At 40.8% G+C, this 20,721-nt stretch overlaps 1 protein-coding gene across 3 annotated transcripts in view; it reads left to right on the top strand.

The window, feature by feature from the left end:
* Positions 1 to 19,660, top strand: part of LOC117316104 — an 84,515-nt gene extending 64,855 nt beyond the window's left edge. For 2 of the 3 annotated variants that reach the window (XM_033870593.1, XM_033870596.1), the window contains 10 exons: positions 132 to 257; positions 1,630 to 1,733; positions 4,388 to 4,534; positions 5,689 to 5,787; positions 6,786 to 6,898; positions 9,334 to 10,228; positions 11,001 to 11,039; positions 16,542 to 16,625; positions 17,298 to 17,517; positions 18,982 to 19,660. In XM_033870593.1, coding sequence (XP_033726484.1) covers positions 132 to 257; positions 1,630 to 1,733; positions 4,388 to 4,534; positions 5,689 to 5,787; positions 6,786 to 6,898; positions 9,334 to 10,228; positions 11,001 to 11,039; positions 16,542 to 16,625; positions 17,298 to 17,517; positions 18,982 to 19,193 — 2,039 coding nt within the window. In that variant the 3' untranslated portion in view covers positions 19,194 to 19,660. The remainder of the gene's footprint in view (positions 1 to 131; positions 258 to 1,629; positions 1,734 to 4,387; positions 4,535 to 5,688; positions 5,788 to 6,785; positions 6,899 to 9,333; positions 10,229 to 11,000; positions 11,040 to 16,541; positions 16,626 to 17,297; positions 17,518 to 18,981) is intronic. The other variant, XM_033870595.1, reaches the window with a different exon arrangement.
* Positions 19,661 to 20,721: the final 1,061 nt, after the last annotated feature.

Here is a 20,721-nt window from a genome sequence, read left to right as displayed (position 1 = left end):
TTACTTACCACAATAAAACTGCCTGAAATTGTCATGGAAACAAAATAATAGCTTAATAGAGAAAAAAAGAGACTTTTGGGGTACCTGTCCTGCAGACTCAACTGTTTTAAATGTATACTGTGGTATTACAGAAGATGGTGTGTGTGAAGTAGAGTTATTCTACTCAGACCCAGACAAGACTGTCAGCATTAATCAGATGATGGTGGAATCTGGCTTAGTGACCAGGGTTGACCAGTCAGCACCTAGTACAGAGCCAGGTGAGTGTCCAGTCAGGGCCTAGTACAGAGCCAGGTGAGTGTCCAGTCAGCACCTAGTACAGAGCCAGGTGAGTGTCCAGTCAGGACCTAATGCAGAGCCAGGTGAGTGTCCAGTCAGGACCTAGTACAGAGTAAGGTGAGTGTCCAGTCAGGACCTGGTACAGAGCCAGGTGAGTGTCCAGTCAGGACCTGGTACAGAGCCAGGTGAGTGTCCAGTCAGGACCTAGTACAGAGCCAGGTGAGTGTCCAGTCAGGACCTGGTACAGAGCCAGGTGAGTGTCCAGTCAGGACCTAACACAGAGCCAGGTGAGTGTCCAGTCAGGACCTAATACAGAGCCAGGTGAGTGTCCAGTCAGGACCTAATACAGAGCCAGGTGAGTGTCCAGTCAGGACCTAGTACAGAGCCAGGTGAGTGTCCAGTCAGGACCTAATACAGAGCCAGGTGAGTGTCCAGTCAGGACCTAGTACAGAGCCAGGTGAATGTCCAGTCAGGACCTAATGCAGAGCCAGGTGAGTGTCCAGTCAGGACCTAGTACAGAGTCAGGTGAGTGTCCAGTCAGGACCTGGTACAGAGCCAGGTGAGTGTCCAGTCAGGACCTGGTACAGAGCCAGGTGAGTGTCCAGTCAGGACCTAGTACAGAGCCAGGTGAGTGTCCAGTCAGGACCTGGTACAGAGCCAGATGAGTGTCCAGTCAGGACCTAACACAGAGCCAGGTGAGTGTCCAGTCAGGACCTAATACAGAGCCAGGTGAGTGTCCAGTCAGGACCTAATGCAGAGCCAGGTGAGTGTCCAGTCAGGACCTAGTACTGAGCCAGGTGAGTGTCCAGTCAGGACCTAATACAGAGCCAGGTGAGTGTCCAGTCAGGACCTAGTACAGAGCCAGGTGAATGTCCAGTCAGGACCTAATGCAGAGCCAGGTGAGTGTCCAGTCAGGACCTCGTACAGAGCCAGGTGAGTGTCCAGTCAGGACCTGGTACAGAGCCAGGTGAGTGTCCAGTCAGGACCTAGTACAGAGCCAGGTGAGTGTCCAGTCAGGACCTAATACAGAGCCAGGTGAGTGTCCAGTCAGGACCTAGTACAGAGCCAGGTGAGTGTCCAGTCAGGACCTAGTACAGAGCCAGGTGAGTGTCCAGTCAGGACCTAGTACAGAGCCAGGTGAGTGTCCAGTCAGGACCTAATACAGAGCTAGGTTATGAGTGTCCAGTCAGGACCTAGTACAGAGCCAGGTGAGTGTTTGCAAAATTGATAATTATAATCAATGTTATTTTATAAAACCTTATTTAGAACCTTTACGCATATTAAATTTGCTGATTCCTCAAATGAATATTAAGGTCGAAGTCAAATATTACTGAGAATTTTTTAAAATTTTAGATGGCCTTGTGATCCCTGACACCAGCCAGTTGGATGTGTATGTTTCGTTTGTCAACTCAAATACAGACTCTGTTATGTTGCGTCTTGTTGGAGATGAATTCAGCGTAAGTTCATGTACCCTCAACATTTCATTGCCGAGGACATGTAGTGTTGCCCTTGGTCATCATTCCTTCATAATGTTATTTCTGCTCATTTCCTCTCTAATGGATACAGATGTAGAACTGTACTAATTATGCACACTAAAACTAAAACTTTAACGAGTAAATGGTGGTTTATAGTTCATTGTCTCTGTGTCTGTCTGTTTTGTGTCTGTCTGTTTTGTGTCTGTCTGTCTGTCTGTGATATAACTCCTGTCACATTTTTGCATATTCTTAAGTGTTTATGGTTCCTTATAACAAATTTTTATTAATATGCAGCCCTATGCTCAAAATTTCAAAAATTTTCAATTACTTTAACCTTTGTTGGACCCACATATAGCATGTTAATAACAAATTAAGTGTTTGAGGCGTGTATAATTTGTGTGTGCAGTGCACACCACTATTTTTCTTGCTGCGAATTACTGCATGCAGTGCGTATGTGAAGCATATACCTGATGCGTGTAATTTACACCGACCATCATATTGATACCAAATCTCAAGTGAACCCAGCATGTTCTGCAAAACCACTATTCATGCATTTGTCAAGGGTTAAACATAAGTACAACTTGCTTTCTTATCACAGGACCAATGTTACTTATTTATGCAACATTGCATCAGGATCCGCTATGCGTTTGTTCAGTGTCTGTTACATCTGTGCTAGGGGGGGCTCATAACTTGTGCCAAGAGACCATCATACTATAAATGTGTATGAACCGGTTATCCCGACAAACACATAGTGGACTGTTATTTTTAACTTATTACCTGTTTAACACTTAGTTCATATATAGTAGTTTTGTGCATGCCGAAAATTATCAGGCTAACTTTGCCGGATTATGAGCATACAGACACATTAAAAAAAAACCACAAAACCATTGAGATTCATGCTAGGTGCATATTGTGCATACTAATGCATTTGAAAGAAATGAAAACCCACAACTCACAAAGAGTTAGGGTACACAGAAGTGTAACAGGCCAGGGACATAAACTTGTGTACATACACAGAAGTGTGACAGGCCAGGGACATAAACTTGTGTACATACACAGAAGTGTGACAGGCCAGGGACATAAACTTGTGTACATACACAGAAGTGTAACAGGCCAGGGACATAAACTTGTGTACATGTCAAGATATATTATGAAACTCCATACACAGAGGTGTGACAGGCCAGGGACATAAACTTGTGTACATACACAGAAGTGTGACAGGCCAGGGACATAAGCTTGTGTACATGTCGAGATATATCATGAAACCCTACACTGATTAAGTTCATATCATATCATCAGATCATCTACACCTGGTGAGATATCTCATGAACTCGTGGACAGATTTATAGATGAGGGGGATGGGGTATAACTGTACACTTTGCTTTTATTTGGTATGTAGTTGTTAGGTCACCTGAGACGAAGTCTCAAATGCCCTATTGCGATTGCCTTTTGTCCGGCGTCGTCCGGCATCCGTTGTGCGTCATAAACAATTTACATTTTCGACTTCTTCTCCAAAACCGCTCAACCAAATTCAATGAAATTTGGCAGGAAGCTTCCATGGCTAAATTTCAACCAAAATCATGAATTATATGGTTCCCACCCCCCAGGGGCCTGAGGGGCGGGGCCAAAAAAGGTCAAATTGACTAAAATTTCAAAAATCAATCGTAGAATCAAATACTCTTTACAGATAGAAAGGTTGTCAAGTGCTTTACCAAAATTGTGAATTTCATGACCCTGGGATCTCAGGTTTGTCCCTAGGGAGGGGGGTAAACATTATTATAGTTTATATAGGAAAATCACATTTTTGACCATCATTTGTTTCATTTCTATTGGAATTCATTCTAACTTGGTTACCATTATCAGCATGGGATGACAGTTTGATGGTATGCACATGTTGGCCCTGACTAACCCCCAGAGGCTGATGGGCACATCCAAAAAGGGTCAAATTGACTGAAATTTCAAAAATCTTCTTCTCAAGACCCATATAAGGTAGAATCAAATACTCTTCAGAGGTGGAAGGGTCTTAGGTGCTTTACCAAAATTGTGAATTTCATGGCCCTGGGGTCTCATGTTTGCCCCTTTGGAGGAGGTACCTTTTACTGTTGTTTATATAAGGAAGTAACATTTTTGACTATCATTTGTGTCATTTCTATTGGAATTAGCAGTTTTGGAAGGCAGTTTGCTGGTATGCAATTATTGGCTCCCAGGGGCTGGTGGGCAGGGTCAAATTTACAGAAATATTTCAAAGCTCAGGTGACCGGTAAGGCCCATGGGCCTCTTGCATAATCGTAATATGCAGGTCAAGCTCTAATTTAGTTTTGCTCAATATTATTTTTGCGAAGTAATGGTCATTTAGAAGAAACATTTATCATAAAAACAGTATGACCAGAATTGGAGAACCTTCAGCAGCTTAGCTTCATTGGGTGTTTTTAAAAAATGCAGAAAAAGGTTTACCATCAACTTAGAATCTCATTTTGAAAAGGTATGCGTGCACCTCTTAACCAAGCTGATAACACTAAAAACTCCAATCATCACCTTGGTTACCTGTGGGTCGTTCCCACACATCTAGTTCATATATATGTAAGAGTCTTGGTTCCATAAACGATAATTAAGAATCTTGTTTATTACTTTAACAGGAAAAGTTGGACGAACTAGAAACAAAATTAGAAGCCGCGTTCCACGATGCACCTGAGGATGGTTCCATTGTTGAGGGATGTGTTTTTGTGGCATATGTAGATGGTCTCTTCCATCGTGTCCGTGTCCTTGAAAACGAGGGTAAAAAGGTGAGAAAAGTAATGCCAATAATTCTCCTGGTAAATTATAGAGACTTAATATATAGATGACTATTAAAATTGCTCTAAATACTTCCCAGAGCTTCTCCAATCTCCAGGAACATTGTATTCTTTTTATGAATAATTGTTTTAAACTGTTTGTACACAAAATTTCTAAAATTGCAAAAAAAAAAATTGAATTTCGAATAAAGATTATAAATATTAACAACTGAAAAAAAGAAAGATAATTTTTTGCATTCTGTAACATTTTCAAAAGTCTCCTGTCTTTCAGCTTAATTGAGATCGGGTATTGTTTGAATAATAAATGATTGTAGAAATATGGAATTCTCACTGAAAATTCATTAACATTAGTTTCAAGATCAAGGTAAAATTGGTGCGAATTTTTGTAATTTCTTGTCTGGGCCATCACTTCTAAACTGTTGAAGAAATGGTAATGAAACATACATTTGTAGTTGCATAACTTAAAGAAAATGTGCATTGTATTGCTGTTAGGTCACAGTGACCTTGACCTCAAGGACAAAGGTCAATTAAGTGGAAATTTTTCAATAATTTCTTGTCATGGCCATAACTTCGCTAAATCTTTGAAGATATTTGATAAAACTTAGAGCATACCTGCGTCAGTTACATCACTATGACTTTGAACTCAAGGTTAATCAAAAGCAAGTTTTTCAGCAATTTCTTGCCCAGGCCAAACTATCTATGCTTTTGAAGATATTGATGAATTTTGTAGCATAGTTGCATCCACTTAAGACGATCTGCAGTGCACTGCTCTAGGTCACTGTGACCTTGACTTCAAGGTCAAAGGTCAAATAAATGCAATTCTTTTATTTTGATACTTGCATTACCTGAAGCTAATGTTCAATGTATTGCTGTAGGGTCACTTCGACCTTAATCACAGGGTCTAAGGTCAAAGTATTTTTCTGATATTTTTTTTTGATTTAAAGGTACTCCAATGAAAGTTACTGTATATCTTTATCAACCCACTTACAAAGTGTGACCTTAATTAACCTGCAGGTCAAAGGTCAATGGGGTGCAAAAAATCAATGCATAGCAAGGGGGAATGGGTGTTCACAAAAAAATATCTGGTTTCATATGAATTTGTTATGCTGTTTACTGATATAATGGAGCACTTCTTGTGTTTGTAGATCAAGTGCCACTTCCTTGACCATGGAGACACAGATCTTCTCATCCCAGATCAGTTACGACTCCTGGACATGGAGCTCAACAAATCCTTACCCTACCAGGTAACTAGACAAATTGTTACCCTACCAGGTAACTTGACAAATTGTTACCCTACCAGGAAACTCGACAAATTGTTACCCGACCAGGTAACTCGACAAATTGTTACCCTACCAGGTAACTAGACAAATTGTTACCCTACCAGGTAACTTGACAAATTGTTACCCTACCAGGTAACTTGACAAATTGTTACCCTACCAGGTAACTCGACAAATTGTTATCCTACCAGGTAACTCGACAAATTGTTACCCTACCAGGTAACTCGACAAATTGTTACCCTACCAGGTAACTAGACAAATTGTTACCCTACCAGGTAACGTGACAAATTGTTACCCTACCAGGTAACTCAACAAATCCTTACCCTACCAGGTAACTCAACAAATTGTTACCCTACCAGGTAACTCAACAAATCCTTACCCTACCAGGTAACTTGACAAATTGTTACCCTACCAGGTAACGTGACAAATTGTTACCCTACCAGGTAACTCAACAAATCCTTACCCTACCAGGTAACTCAACAAATTGTTACCCTACCAGGTAACTCGACAAATTGTTACCCTACCAGGTAACTCGACAAATTGTTACCCTACCAGGTAACGCGACAAATTGTTACTCACAAGGTAACTAAACATTACCTCCTGTAGAATCTGTTTAGGGGACATGGAAGAGTCCAAATATAAAGCGTGCTGTACCTCACTGTATAACAATTATAGGTCCCAATTGAAAGTAGTCCCTACCTCCTGTAGAATCTGTTTAGGGGACATGGAAGAGACTAACACTGATCTTGGCCCCATTACAATGCTTAGTTACAGTGAGTGCCACACCAGCCATGTTTAGGTGGCCGATCTACATTTAATGGATGATTAACCCAGAGTTTTAATCCATTACTGTGGCCTTGTGTACTGTCCAGGTTTGAGGTGTGTTATATGTTCATTAGTGGTATAGTGTTTATACATTGTCATGGTGACTATTTCATGGGATATTTATCATTTCTTTGTTTCAGGCTATAGAAGTTTCCCTGTACGGACTAGAAGAAGTGTCGGAGAACATCACTGTCTTGGAGACATTGTTTGACCTTGCTCTTGGCAAAACTTGTGTGGCAGAGGTCGTGAGTAGGTAAGAAGTTCAAACAGCATGGTAAGAAGATGACAAGGCAAAATCATCCAAAAAAATGTTAAATATTTCAATTTGTTCACCATTAAATATGCATTTCTGGAGCACAACACTTTTAGGTTAGATTGTTTCTTTCAGGTAGGACAAGAATTGTACATGCTGCCCCCATTGCATGATCCTAACAGGTGACCGAATTTGGGATCTTATGTTTTCTGTTAAAAACAATGTTTTTCTTTCTAATGTCTCCCTTGACAAAACCTCACTTCTGGTCTTTTGTTAACTTTAAGTACTGCCCTTGAGAGGAAGGGTAAGGGTTCTGTTCCCTAGACGACGCATACAGAGTCTATAAAAACCTGGATCATAGGAGTGGGACGACTGGTTCACCTGTTGTCAGTATGATGTGACCGGGTGGAGTGGGACGACTGGTTCACCTGTTGTCAGTATAATATGACTGGGTGGAGTGGGACTGGTTCACCTGTTGTCAGTATGATGTGACCTGGTGGGGTGGGACTGGTTCACCTGTTGTCAGTATGATGTGACCGGGTGGAGTGGGACGACTGGTACACCTGTTGTCAGTATGATGTGACCTGGTGGGGTGGGACTGGTTCACCTGTTGTCAGTATGATGTGACCGGGTGGAGTGGGACGACTGGTTCACCTGTTGTCAGTATGATGTGACCGGGTGGGGTGGGACTGGTTCACCTGTTGTCAGTATAATATGACTGGGTGGAGTGGGACGACTGGTTCACCTGTTGTCAGTATAATATGACTGGGTGGAGTGGGACTGGTTCACCTGTTGTCAGTATGATGTGACCTGGTGGGGTGGGACTGGTTCACCTGTTGTCAGTATGATGTGACCGGGTGGAGTGGGACGACTGGTACACCTGTTGTCAGTATGATGTGACCTGGTGGGGTGGGACTGGTTCACCTGTTGTCAGTATGATGTGACCGGGTGGAGTGGGACGACTGGTTCGCCTGTTGTCAGTATGATGTGACCTGGTGGGGTGGGACGACTGGTTCACCTGTTGTCAGTATGATGTGACCGGGGTGGAGTGAGACGACTGGTTCGTCTGTTGTCAGTATGATGTGACCTGGTGGGGTGGGACGACTGGTTCACCTGTTGTCAGTATGATGTGACCGGGTGGAGTGAGACGACTGGTTCACCTGTTGTTAGTATGATGTGACGGGGTGGAGTGTGACGACTGGTTCGTCTGTTGTCAGTATGATGTGACCTGGTGGGGTGGGACGACTGGTTCACCTGTTGTCAGTATGATGTGACCTGGTGGGGTGGGACGACTGGTTCGTCTGTTGTCAGTATGATGTGACCTGGTGGGGTGGGACGACTGGTTCACCTGTTGTCAGTATGATGTGACCGGGTGGAGTGGGACGACTGGTTCGTCTGTTGTCAGTATGATGTGACTGGGAGGGGTGGGACGACTGGTTCACCTGTTGTCAGTATGATGTGACCGGGTGGGGTGGGACGACTGGTTCGTGTGGTGTCAGTATGATGTGACCGGGTGGGGTGGGACGACTGGTTCACCTGTTGTCAGTATGATGTGACCGGGTGGAGTGGGACGACTGGTTCGTGTGTTGTCAGTATGATGTGACCTGGAGGGGTGGGACGACTGGTTCACCTGTTGTCAGTATGATGTGACCGGGTGGGGTGGGACGACTGGTTCGTGTGTTGTCAGTATGATGTGACCTGGAGGGGTGGGACGACTGGTTCACCTGTTGTCAGTATGATGTGACCGGGAGGGGTATGATGTGACCGGGAGGGGTATAATGTGAGGCGTTTTCAATGAGATAGCACTATATTACATAGTGTTAAACAATACAGACCAAACCAATCACACTTTCCAGGCAGGCCAGTCCCACATAGTGTTAAACAATACAGACCAAACCAATCACACTTTCCAGGCAGGCCAGTCCTACATAGTGTTAAACAATACAGACCAAACCAATCACACTTTCCAGGCAGGCCAGTCCCACATAGTGTTAAACAATACAGACCAAACCAATCACACTTTCCAGGCAGGCCAGTCCCACATAGTGTTAAACAATACAGACCAAACCAATCACACTTTCCAGGCAGGCCAGTCCCACATAGTGTTAAACAATACAGACCAAACCAATCACACTTTCCAGGCAGGCCAGTCTTACATAGTGTTAAACAATACAGACCAAACCAATCACACTTTCCAGGCAGGCCAGTCCTACATAGTGTTAAACAATACAGACCAAACCAATCACACTTTCCAGGCAGGCCAGTCCTATCACAATTTCTCTGTTGGTTGTTTTTGAAACCAAATTCATAATTACCAATGTTTTCAGTTTACATTTGATTGGGATATTGATGACTATATTGATGAAATATTTTTATTTTTACAGGGAAGACTGTCTATCTGTGACTATTGTTTGACAATATTTTTATTTTTACAGGGAAGACTGTCTATCTGTGATATTGTTTGACACATTTGGCCAGGAAGACGTTAACATCAATGAACTGATTGCCAAGACTTACCAAGAAGCCTCAGCGACCTCCTTGCTGACCAGTCATTCCTCGCCTCTGGGCAGTGTGGCCAATCTGCTTGACCGCCCCTCGGACACGGCAGACCGGCCACTTGATTCCTCACTCTCTAACAAATCCATAGACACTCAGAGCAGTAGTGTGTCATCTTTATCTGATAACTCTGATGGCGTGACGTCTCCCAACAAACCACAAGATACCTCCGAGTCTGCTCATCTTTCTCCCAAGTCTAGTTATATGGCTACTCTTAGCTCCAAACTCGAAACTCAACAAAAAGTTATGGAACCAAAACTCACACCTGCCCAACAGTTCTCTTCTACAAATGTGCAATCTAATACTACACTTGCAGTTAAAGACAAGCTTCTTGTTAAGCAAAAATCCTCCGACTCCTGGGAGACAGAAGAGAGTGAGGAGGAAATCGGAGAAGAAATCTCTGATGAATGTGAAGAGGACATCAACAGAAATTCTATGGAAAATTCAACTTCAAAAAGTGTTTCTTTGTCTGAGAAAAAAACAACTAATGAAAAAGATGTGATAGTTATTTTGGATGATACGACCGGTCCGGAGGATGTGGTAATTATTTCGGATGATGATACCGGTGTAGAGGATGCGGCGGGAGGGACGGCACAACCAGGCAGTCTGTACACCTGGAGGACAGGAAAGCCTGCAGATCAGGACTCTGATAAGGACCTCTGGGACAAGGAAGCCTACCACAAACGAATCGTCCCACCGCACCATACACTCCCTTCAAACGGCGAGTTCTGTGATATTCACATTGGATTTGTTTTTGATCCGGCAAACTTTGTTGTAAGTGTTGGGTTCTCTGAACAAAGAGTAAGTAGATTCTTCAGAAAATACTAGGATGTTGATTATGAAAATCTGGTTGTACATGCATATATCTCAGTGCTCAGTGTAAATATTTTTCATTGTTTAGTTTGGACAGATTTAAGGAATTTTCAATTATTATGTCAAAGACATTTTCTGTTTATTTAGGGCATTAGATAAATTCAAACATATTGTTCTGATAGAGCAAGAACCCGAAAGATCAAACCAACTATCTTCTTTTTTTATTGAAACTTACTCTTTTAATAGATATTTGTCTACTGATGTTTTTCTATAGTACAGATTACAGTAATCACCATGACAATGGCAACAGGTGTTATCTCGGGTCATCAAATATTTAGGGTCAAAAATCCCAGGAAAAGTGTCAATATTGATACACTTATGAATAGTATTGTTACATAATTATGATGGCATGATGTCTAATTCAGAAATGAAAGTAGTAAACATGGGGGAGAACTTTTCTTAGAGACAGACTCAAATCACAGATTTATATCATCATATTAATTAGTCCATGTTTAAATATTGTGTTTTTGAAAAGTATTTACAAGACTGTTATCATTACACATGTGTCATGTGCCATGGTACTTTCATAATAGTTCATAAAGGAATCTTAGGTATTTGAGTTTATTATAGGCATTAACTGTGCATGTTAGCTGTAAAAATTCAAAATGATATGCCTGATGTGTTGCATGGCTGGTGCCTTGTGTAATGTTTAAAGTCAACTTACTGTGTCCAGGTGGTGTTTACATACCAACCGCCCCTGTCAGACTCGTGTGTGAGTAACCATAGCAACAGTATCAACATCTCCATACATCCCACCTACACAATCATACACAAAAGATACTTAAACATTTAGGCCTTTAACTGCTCCTAGCACCTTAACTTACCATCATTTAAAATTTTTCCTGAGGAGATCATCCATATTCAATATTTCAATCCTTAGATTTTACAGTTAACAACCTCCTTTTGGCAAAGTAATACTTAAAACTACATATTTTAAATTTCAAGCTGGCTCTTCTGATGGACTATTTGGATATAAGAAAAAAATACATTCAAACCTAAGTTAAAGATATAAGAAAAATATACATTCAAACCTAAGTTAAAGACAACTTCTTTATAGCAAAAAACCTGTCTATAAAGACCATTTGTGTTGATGCACAATGTAGCATATGTCAGTGGCTTCTTTAGAGGTCTCTATAGTATGTAAAGTGTCGTTGAGGGATGACATAGTACCCATGCCCTTCTGAGCTGGAGGTGAGGGTACTATGCCATCTCGAGACAACACTATCAGGCCATGGTGCCCACTAAGCAGGCAATAATATTTTTAGTACATCACACTTAAATGTTACTCTGCTAATTTCAATATTAAACTGACTATTTCACCACCAGAGGGCCTGTCATGCTAATTATATAATTTCAATATTAAACTGACTATTTCACCACCGGAGGGCCTGTCATGCTAATTTCAATATTAAACTGACTATTTCACCACCGGAGGGCCTGTCATGCTAATTTCAATATTAAACTGACTATTTCACCACCGGAGGGCCTGTCATGCCAATTTCAATATTAAACTGACTATTTCACCACCGGAGGGCCTGTCAGCATCGTCCATTTCATGCAGACAATGAAATGGACGATGCTGACAGGCCCTCCGATGGTGAAATAGTCAGTGCAAGGAACAGCGACTTCACATTCAATTCATTTCAATCTTGTGCCAAATTTTGTAATGTCCAGATTTGATAGTGCCAAGAGGAGCGGGAAGTATTGTCTCATATAGTAACCATGTGTGTAGCCCATGGGAAGTCAATATTCTGTCATGTGATGTACTAATCATTGAACCTGACCATAAAGGTTGTCTATCTATATAAGCTACTTTACACTGCACCCAGTAACTTGGACATGAGATGTTGGAGATTTGATCAGTCTGTTGTTCCATCGTGTTCCTATGTTGTTGTTAAGTGTATATGTTTGTACACAGATGAAAAAAAGGCCAATTGAAAAAATATATGTTTCTTGTGTAGTAAATCAACCACACTTATTAACTACATTTTCTGTTAAAACCTGTTTTGCAAGTTTTCAATAAATAGAAGTGGTACCTTCAAGTTTAGATGTATTATCAACAGTGGGCAATATTAAAACATGAAACAAAAATAAACTGTCACAAAGGATACCATAAACCCAAACTACATAATAGAAATTTGATCATTTGTACTGCCATTTGTACACTTAAGAAAACGAGCCTGGATAGCTCAGTAGGTTAGAGTACCAGCCACGGAACCTCAGGTGAGAGGGTTGCGATAGCTCTGTCGGTTAGAGCGCCGGAAACGTAACCCCAGGTGAGGGGCCGGGATAGCTCAGTAGGTTAGAGTACCAGCCACAGAACCTCAGGTGAGGGGCCGGGATAGCTCGGTAGGTTAGAGTACCAGCCACGGAACCTCAGGTGAGGGGCCGGGATAGCTCAGTAGGTTAGAGTACCAGCCACGTAACCGCAGGTGAGGGGCCGGGATAGCTCAGTAGGTTAGAGTACCAGCCACGGACCCTCAGGTGAGGGGCCGGGATAGCTCAGTAGGTTAGAGTACCAGCCACGGAACCTCAGGTGAGGGGCCGGGATAGCTCAGTAGGTTAGAGTACCAGCCACGGAGCCTCAGGTGAGGGGCCGGGATAGCTCAGTAGGTTAGAGTACCAGCCACGGACCCTCAGGTGAGGGGCCGGGATAGCTCGGTAGGTTAGAGTACCAGCCACGGAACCTCAGGTGAGGGGCCATGATAGCTCAGTAGGTTAGAGTACCAGCCACGGACCCTCAGGTGAGGGGCCGGGATAGCTCGGTAGGTTAGAGTACCAGCCACGGAACCTCAGGTGAGGGGCCGGGATAGCTCAGTAGGTTAGAGTACCAGCCACGGAACCTCAGGTGAGGGGCCGGGATAGCTCAGTAGGTTAGAGTACCAGCCACGGACCCTCAGGTGAGGGGCCAGGATAGCTCAGTAGGTTAGGGTACCAGCCACGGAACCTCAGGTGAGGGGCCGGGATAGCTCAGTAGGTTAGAGTACCAGCCACAGAACCTCAGGTGAGGGGCCGGGATAGCTCAGTAGGTTAGAGTACCAGCCACGGACCCTCAGGTGAGGGGCCAGGATAGCTCAGTAGGTTAGGGTACCAGCCACGGAACCTCAGGTGAGGGGCCGGGATAGCTCAGTAGGTTAGAGTACCAGCCACAGAACCTCAGGTGAGGGGCCGGGATAGCTCAGTAGGTTAGGGTACCAGCCACGGAACCTCAGGTGAGGGGCCGGGATAGCTCAGTAGGTTAGAGTACCAGCCACGGAATCTCAGGTGAGGGGCAGGGATAGCTCAGTAGGTTAGAGTACCAGCCACGGAATCTCAGGTGAGGGGCCGGGATAGCTCAGTAGGTTAGAGTACCAGCCACAGAACCTCAGGTGGAGGTCCGTGCATGGTTTAATTGTCACTGCCGGTGTCAGTTTGTGTTTCTCGGGAAGTTGAGAATTCGGCCGGTCTGTGCTGTCATGATTGTGTCCTTGGGCTAGACACTTTACCCTAATTGCTGTGGAAAGCATTCAACAGGCCTTTCATATGTTGTTCAGTGAGTTGGCACCAACTACTACAAGGAAACCCTGCCTCATAATGACACTGGCTTTTTACAGGACGATTAGCCCAGCAAACAAGCTAATACTTTACAATTATTGCTGTCAAGGAGAGATAGATGAATGGCATAAAAACCGACATTTATATCTCAAGAGGAATATAAACAGGAAAAAACACTTTTGTCTAAATATAATATTTTATGTGTTCTATAAACAAAAGAAACAAAAGTGAAGCTATTATTCATGATTATATGGTAATTTATGGTACGCTGTTACAGTAGTACCTTAAAAGGTCAAAAAGAATAAGAAAAAAAAATGAACAAAACATGAAACAAATATTTTTTATACTTGGCCTTAAATGTTTCAGCTGCTTATTCCTTTGCTACAGGTTCACAATGCTAGTATCCATCACAGATGTTGTCACTTGTATGGACAAAGTTTTAACCTGCTTAGCTGAGCTTGTTTTGTTCAATTATGCAAATTTTCCACTAATGCTTGAGTTTAGTATTAATAATTTCATGAAAGAGTTAATTTAATGAGTTTGTTGAATCAACATTTATGTTGTAAGACTTTTGATTGACTTTCTGATTTCTGTATGAGGTATTGGCTGCTTTTCTGGAAATATCGGTTAGACTCGTGATTCCTTGGAAAACTGTCTTAGTGAATTACTAGACTTTAAGATGATTATAAAATAGTTTCTTTTTGGCAGTCACTTGTGCATGTTGCTGGAGAGAGTATCTCCCTTTTTAGGTCACCTGAGACGAAGTCTCAGTTGACCTATTGCAATCGCCTTTTGTCCGGCATCGTGCGTCGTAAACAATTTACATTTTCAACTTCTTCTTAAAAACTGCTGAACTGAATTCAATGAAATTTTACAGGAAGCTTCCATGGCTGAGGGTGAACCAAAATTGTGAATTATATGGTCCCCACCCCCCAGGGGCCTGAGGGGCGGGGCCAAAAAGGGTCAAATTGACTGAAATTTCAAAAATCTTCTTCTCTACTCTCAGATATGGTAGAATCAAATACTTTTCATAGATGGAAGGGTCTTAAGGTGCTTTACCAAAATTGTGAATTTCATGACCCTGGGGTCTCACGTTTGCCCCTGGGGAGGGGGTAAACTTTACTATAGTTTATATAGGGAAATCACATTTGTGACTATTATTTGTTGGATATCTATTGGAATTCATTCTAACTTGGTTCAAATTATCAGCATGGGATGACAGTTTGATGGTATGTACATGTTGGCCCTGGTTGACCCCCAGGGGCTGGTGGGCGGGGCCAAAAATGGTCAAATTGACTGAAATTTCAAAAATCTTCTTCTCTACTCTCAGATATGGTAGAATCAAATACTTTTCATAGATGTAAGGCTCTTAAGGTGCTTTACCAAAATTGTGAATTTCATGACCCTGGGGTCTCACGTTTGCCCCTGGGTAGGGGGTAAACTTTACTATAGTTTATATAGGGAAATCACATTTTGGACTATATTTTGTTGGATTTCTATTGGAATTTATTCTAACTTGGTTCAAATTATCAGCATGGGATTACAGTTTGATGTTATGTACATGTTGGCCCTGGTTGACCCCCAGGGGCTGGTGGGCGGGGCCAAAAAGGGTCAAATTGACTGAAATTTCAAAAATCTTCTTCTCTACTCTCAGATATGAATACTCTTCATAGATGAAGGGGTCTTATGGTGCTTTACCAAAATTGTGAATTTCCTGACCCTGGGGTCTCACGTTTGCCCCTTGGTAGGGGGTAAACTTTACTATAGTTTATATAGGGAAATCACATTTTTGACTATTATTTGTTGGATTTCTATTGGAATTTATTCTAACTTTGTTCAAATTATCAGCATAGGATGACAGTTTGATGGTATGTACATGTTGGCCCTGGTTGACCCCCAGGGGCTGGTGGGCGGGGCCAAAAAGGGTCAAATTGACTAAAATTTCAAAAATCTTCTTCTCTACTCTCAGATATGTTAGAATCAAATACTCTTCATAGATGAAGAGGTCTTATGATGCTTTACCAAAATTGTGAATTTCATGACCCTGGGGTCTCACGTTTGCCCCTGGGTAGGGGGTAAACTTTACTATAGTTTATATAGGGAAATCACATTTTTGACTATTATTTGTTGGATTTTTATTGGAATTCATTCTAACTTCGTTAACGTTATCAGCTTGGGATGACAGTTTGATGTACATGTTGGCCCTGACTGACCCCCAGGGGCTGATGGGCGGGGCCAAAAAGGGTCAAATTAACTGAAATTTCAAAAATCTTCTTCTTACAACCCAAATAAGGTAGAATTAAATACTCTTCACAGATCGAAGGGTCTTAAGGTGCTTTACCATAATTGTGAATTTCCTAGCCCTGGGGTCTCGCGTTTGCCCCATGGGAGGGGATAAACTTTACTATAGTTATAGGGAAATCACATTTTTGACTATCATTTGTTTTATTTGTTTTGAAATTCATTCTTTCATTCAAATTTACTGAAATATTTCAAAAATCAGGTGACCGTTAAGGCCCATTGGACCTCTTGTTTAATTTATTTGAGATAATATTAAATTATTGTAACACATAACACAGAATAAAATTGTATGTTTCAGTATATAATCAGTCTTTTGTAAGAACTGAAATATGTTTTATTTATGTAATCCCAGTTTTGAGATAGTTTTGATATTTTTCAGTTTACACCCTTTGAGGAAATGTCAGACATTCAGAGACTTCATCAGGAGTTGAATGACTACATGTCGGAGAGGAAGACAGATAAGGTAGAGATTTATTTCTCTGTTATTCTCAAAAGTACATTGTACTACATTTGTATCAATTAATCTCTCCAGAGGCGATTGATTTTGTCCTCACGGAACCTTCAACACATCCAATTGAATTGCAATTCTGAGATATTAAAATCCTATGGGTATAACCCATTAAAGTACATTTGGAATACTGCAGGAAGGAATCAATTTTGTCAAGATCCATTTTAACTTCCTTATTATCTGTTTCACTTTACTTCGTTGTCTTGCTCATACAGATACAGTAAGGAAGTTTGAAAAAAAAACAAGAGGTCCAGGGACTTTTATATTTGGTCTTTAGCATGCTAGGGTGAAGGGCTACCAAGTTTGTTCAAATGAATGACCTTGACCATAATTTAATTTTGAAAGAGTTAAATTGGTCAGAATATTTAAAAAAGACACCTTTTCAAATAACTGCCAGACCCTGAGATCATATATCTGGTCTCTGATACAATTGTTCTTAATTATGTTTATGTATAAAAAGGATCACGGGATAGCAGGCTAGCGATTCGCGCCCATTGGGCCCTTGTTTTATTAAAGCAACTTTTGTGATAAATGGAATCTTTATTGTCAATACAATATTGTCATCAAATAAATGAAGTTAGATATAACATTGTCATTTATGTTTACAATTGTATGCCTATGTTAAAGAGTCTCTCTGAGGAGGACGTGAAGTTAGGCCACCTATACGCTGGGCAGCAGGATGACTGTTGGTACCGTGCGATGACACGCCAGGCTGTGGGCCCGGAACTATTTTCTGTGTACTATCCTGACCTAGGGGAATTCAATGTTGTGGATACCAGTGAGCTTCAACCCCTTCCACACAAATTCTGGTTACTCCCCTTCCAGGCATTCAAGGCAAAACTTGATGGTAGGTGGCTTGTAGTGATCAGGATTATGGGCATTTAGTACAGTAGTATTCACATAAATGAATTCTGTTCAGAAGTAACAGATGCTTTTTAACAGGGATAGTGAGAATGGGTTGGGGTTAAGCTATGAAAAATATAATTTTCTATTCTTGTTTTTGATGAATACAGAAATAGAAATTGTTTGACAGTAACTTACAGAGTTATTGCCCTTTGTTATGATATTATTATTGGACCTTGTGAACATGATAACTCGACTAGATATCAACCAAATTTGATGAAACTTTGCATGCAGCCAGATATCGACAATATCTTGGGCGAGTGCGAAAATGGGAATTATTCAACTGTAATTAACAGAATTATTGCCCTTTGTAATAATATTACATTTTATTATTATTATCAATAATTTTTAGCTCACCTGGCCCAAAGGGTAAATCTTTTAAAAACCCTACTAGTCCTGAAAAACTACGTCAATTTTGATGAAATTTTGTCAGGAGAATTATTTGGCAATGTTGTATGTTACATAAATGAAGAATGTGACACTCATTGGGTGGGAGAAAGGGACCCAGTAAGGGAAATGTAGAAGAAAAAAAAAAGAAAAAAAAACTTTAAAATACTTTTTTATTCTTAAGAATGACAGGATTCAATCATCCTGTAGTTTGAACCATTGCTGGGAGAGTCAGTTTAATAGTAGGAAAATATTTGAAATTTAACTTAAAATCAGAATATTTCGCCATACTTACTGAAATATTCAGATGAGCTATGCAGGCCCTCTGGATCTTTTGTTTAAAACTTATTGTACTTCTGATGTTTTAAGGAGAAAAGAAACCAAGAAAAAATGAGGAAAAACTTAATAAATAAATAAAGTTATAGTACACTAAGTCAGGAAAATGTTTGGGGAAAAAAGGTTTACCTGTGTAGTATCACCAGAGGGAGAACTGAATTTCAGAAACAGTGTTCAGCAAACAAATATACAATTAATTAATATAAACCATCATAAATTGTGTCATTTTCTACATAATGAAAAGATTAAATACATTGGTCTTTTTTTGTTTTGTTTAATTGAATATCAATACATATCTATCCTGATAGGGCAGAGTGGTGGGGTCCCATACAGGAAGTCAGAATTGCATGGTGCTGAGTATACTGAAAATTATTGTAACAAAACTTAAATAACTGAGGGTGTTTTCTCATGATTACTGAAATATCCAGATGAGCAATATGGACCTTTCATGACTGGATCTTGTTCTGTTTTAAATTATGATACAGTATGTATTTGTTTATCAAAACTGACCATAATTGCATGCTCTGATATTCTGACCAGTTACCTGGCCTGTTCCTGTTTGCAAACAGACAACTGATGAGAATTTTAAATTCTGCGATTTCTATGGTCTGTTTCAGTGGATTAAGTAAACATATACCAGGTATTAACATGAGCAAGTTAGCAATTTATCTTTGGTTTGTTGTAGCAATCCGTCCAGCCAAACGGACTGGATTATGGACTGAGGGTGCCATCTACAAGATGAAGGAGCTGACAGAAGGCAGAAACCTGGTAGGACTGGTGAGAGGGGTTGACGAGAATAAAGTTGTCTCCCTTTCCCTGGTGGACACCTCGGTTGAGAACGTTGATGTTTGTATTGAAGATGTGTTGGTGGAGTTTGGTTACGCCGAGCTTTCTTGATTAAAAAAATACCAGTGTACAAACATTACTGCATGACTGATCACAACATTTATTCTTGAGAATTGCAGGCAACTTCACAAAAACGTAATTAGAAATTCAGTGCTTATCTATACAATGTATTTAAATTAAAAACAGTTTCAGCTTATAGTATTTTCCCATACGCTTTGTGAAAGCTATCTCCCCTTTCTACATGTAGTTACAGGTGCTTGATAAATCTTTGCCTGTGGTCCTGCAGAAACTCCATGTCATTTTACCCATATGATTGGCGCCAACATTCATAATCTTGATTTTAACCATGAAGTGGTATGAAACACACTGTATATATTGGTAATTTGTATGAAATACTCTTCAGGATTATGATATACTTGTACATTTTGTTATTATGCAAAAGAATGTAAACCAACATTATGTTTGGGATGCTAGTGATTTGTATTATGTTATCATTAAAAAGCTGTCAAAACAAGAAACCATGTGTTAGGTGTTGATATCTGTATTCTTTGGAAATAATTTACTTTCCGGATAAATTCAGAATGGAACAATATTGTCGACCTGCAGTGATCAGATATCAGTCCATAACATTCAAAACTAATGATTGTTTTTAAAGTGTCATCAAATAGAAAGGTCTAGACTGGCCCCCTGTCTCTAGAATATAGGTAAAATTATAGATAAAATTGAGCTTTATGATTTTGGTCCCTAGTATATGTCTGATCTTAAGTTTCAAACTAGGGGCAGATAATCTAGTATTAGAATTTAGCTTGGCAATTCTTGATAAAACAATAGTCCCAAAGGGCCTGTATCGCTCACCTGGTTGGATTTGATCAAAGCATAAAAATAATGTTCATATTCAATTCGTTAATAGCTTTATTTGTTATGTAAAATAATGCTATATATGGTTATGGCTTGGGGATCTCGACTGCTTTAAAGATATAACCCAGAAACAAAGTCCAGACTCTCTAGGGGTACGAGAACAACCCATTTGTTTTTACACCATGGTTGTGTTTAAAGGAACTATATATATATATATAAGTCCCTTGGGGTGGGGAAAGACCCCTGGGCCTATTTTTACATCAGGATTGTGTTTATTTCTGATTATAGGGTGGGGATCTCAATGGTTTCAAAAATATAACGAAGAAACTTGGTCCCTAGGGGTGGGGAAAAACCCTAGGGCCTATATTTACAACAGCATTGTGTTTATCTCTTGGTGCCCAGTGATGCTATATATAGTGATGGGGTGGGGATCTCGATGGTTTCAAAAATACAAGTAGCAATTAAAAGGACTTACTTTTATTGGACCCCCACCCTTCTGGCCCCTTGGGGGTCAGTGTCACCATATATGCAAAAATCTGTTCCCCTTTCCTCAAGGACGATTCTGACTGAATTGGGTTCAAATTCATTCATAACTTTATGACAAGTAGCAATTTAAAGGAATTACATCTATTTCCCCTATTGGGCCCCATCCCTTGCTTCTTGGAGGTCAGAGTCACCTTTAATGCAAAATCTGTTCCCCTTCCTCCATGGCTCCATGGAT

Source organism: Pecten maximus, chromosome 18, assembly GCF_902652985.1.
Source record: "Pecten maximus chromosome 18, xPecMax1.1, whole genome shotgun sequence".
NCBI classification, from domain to species: Eukaryota; Metazoa; Mollusca; class Bivalvia; order Pectinida; family Pectinidae; genus Pecten; species Pecten maximus.
This window is presented reverse-complemented; position numbering and strand designations above follow the sequence as displayed.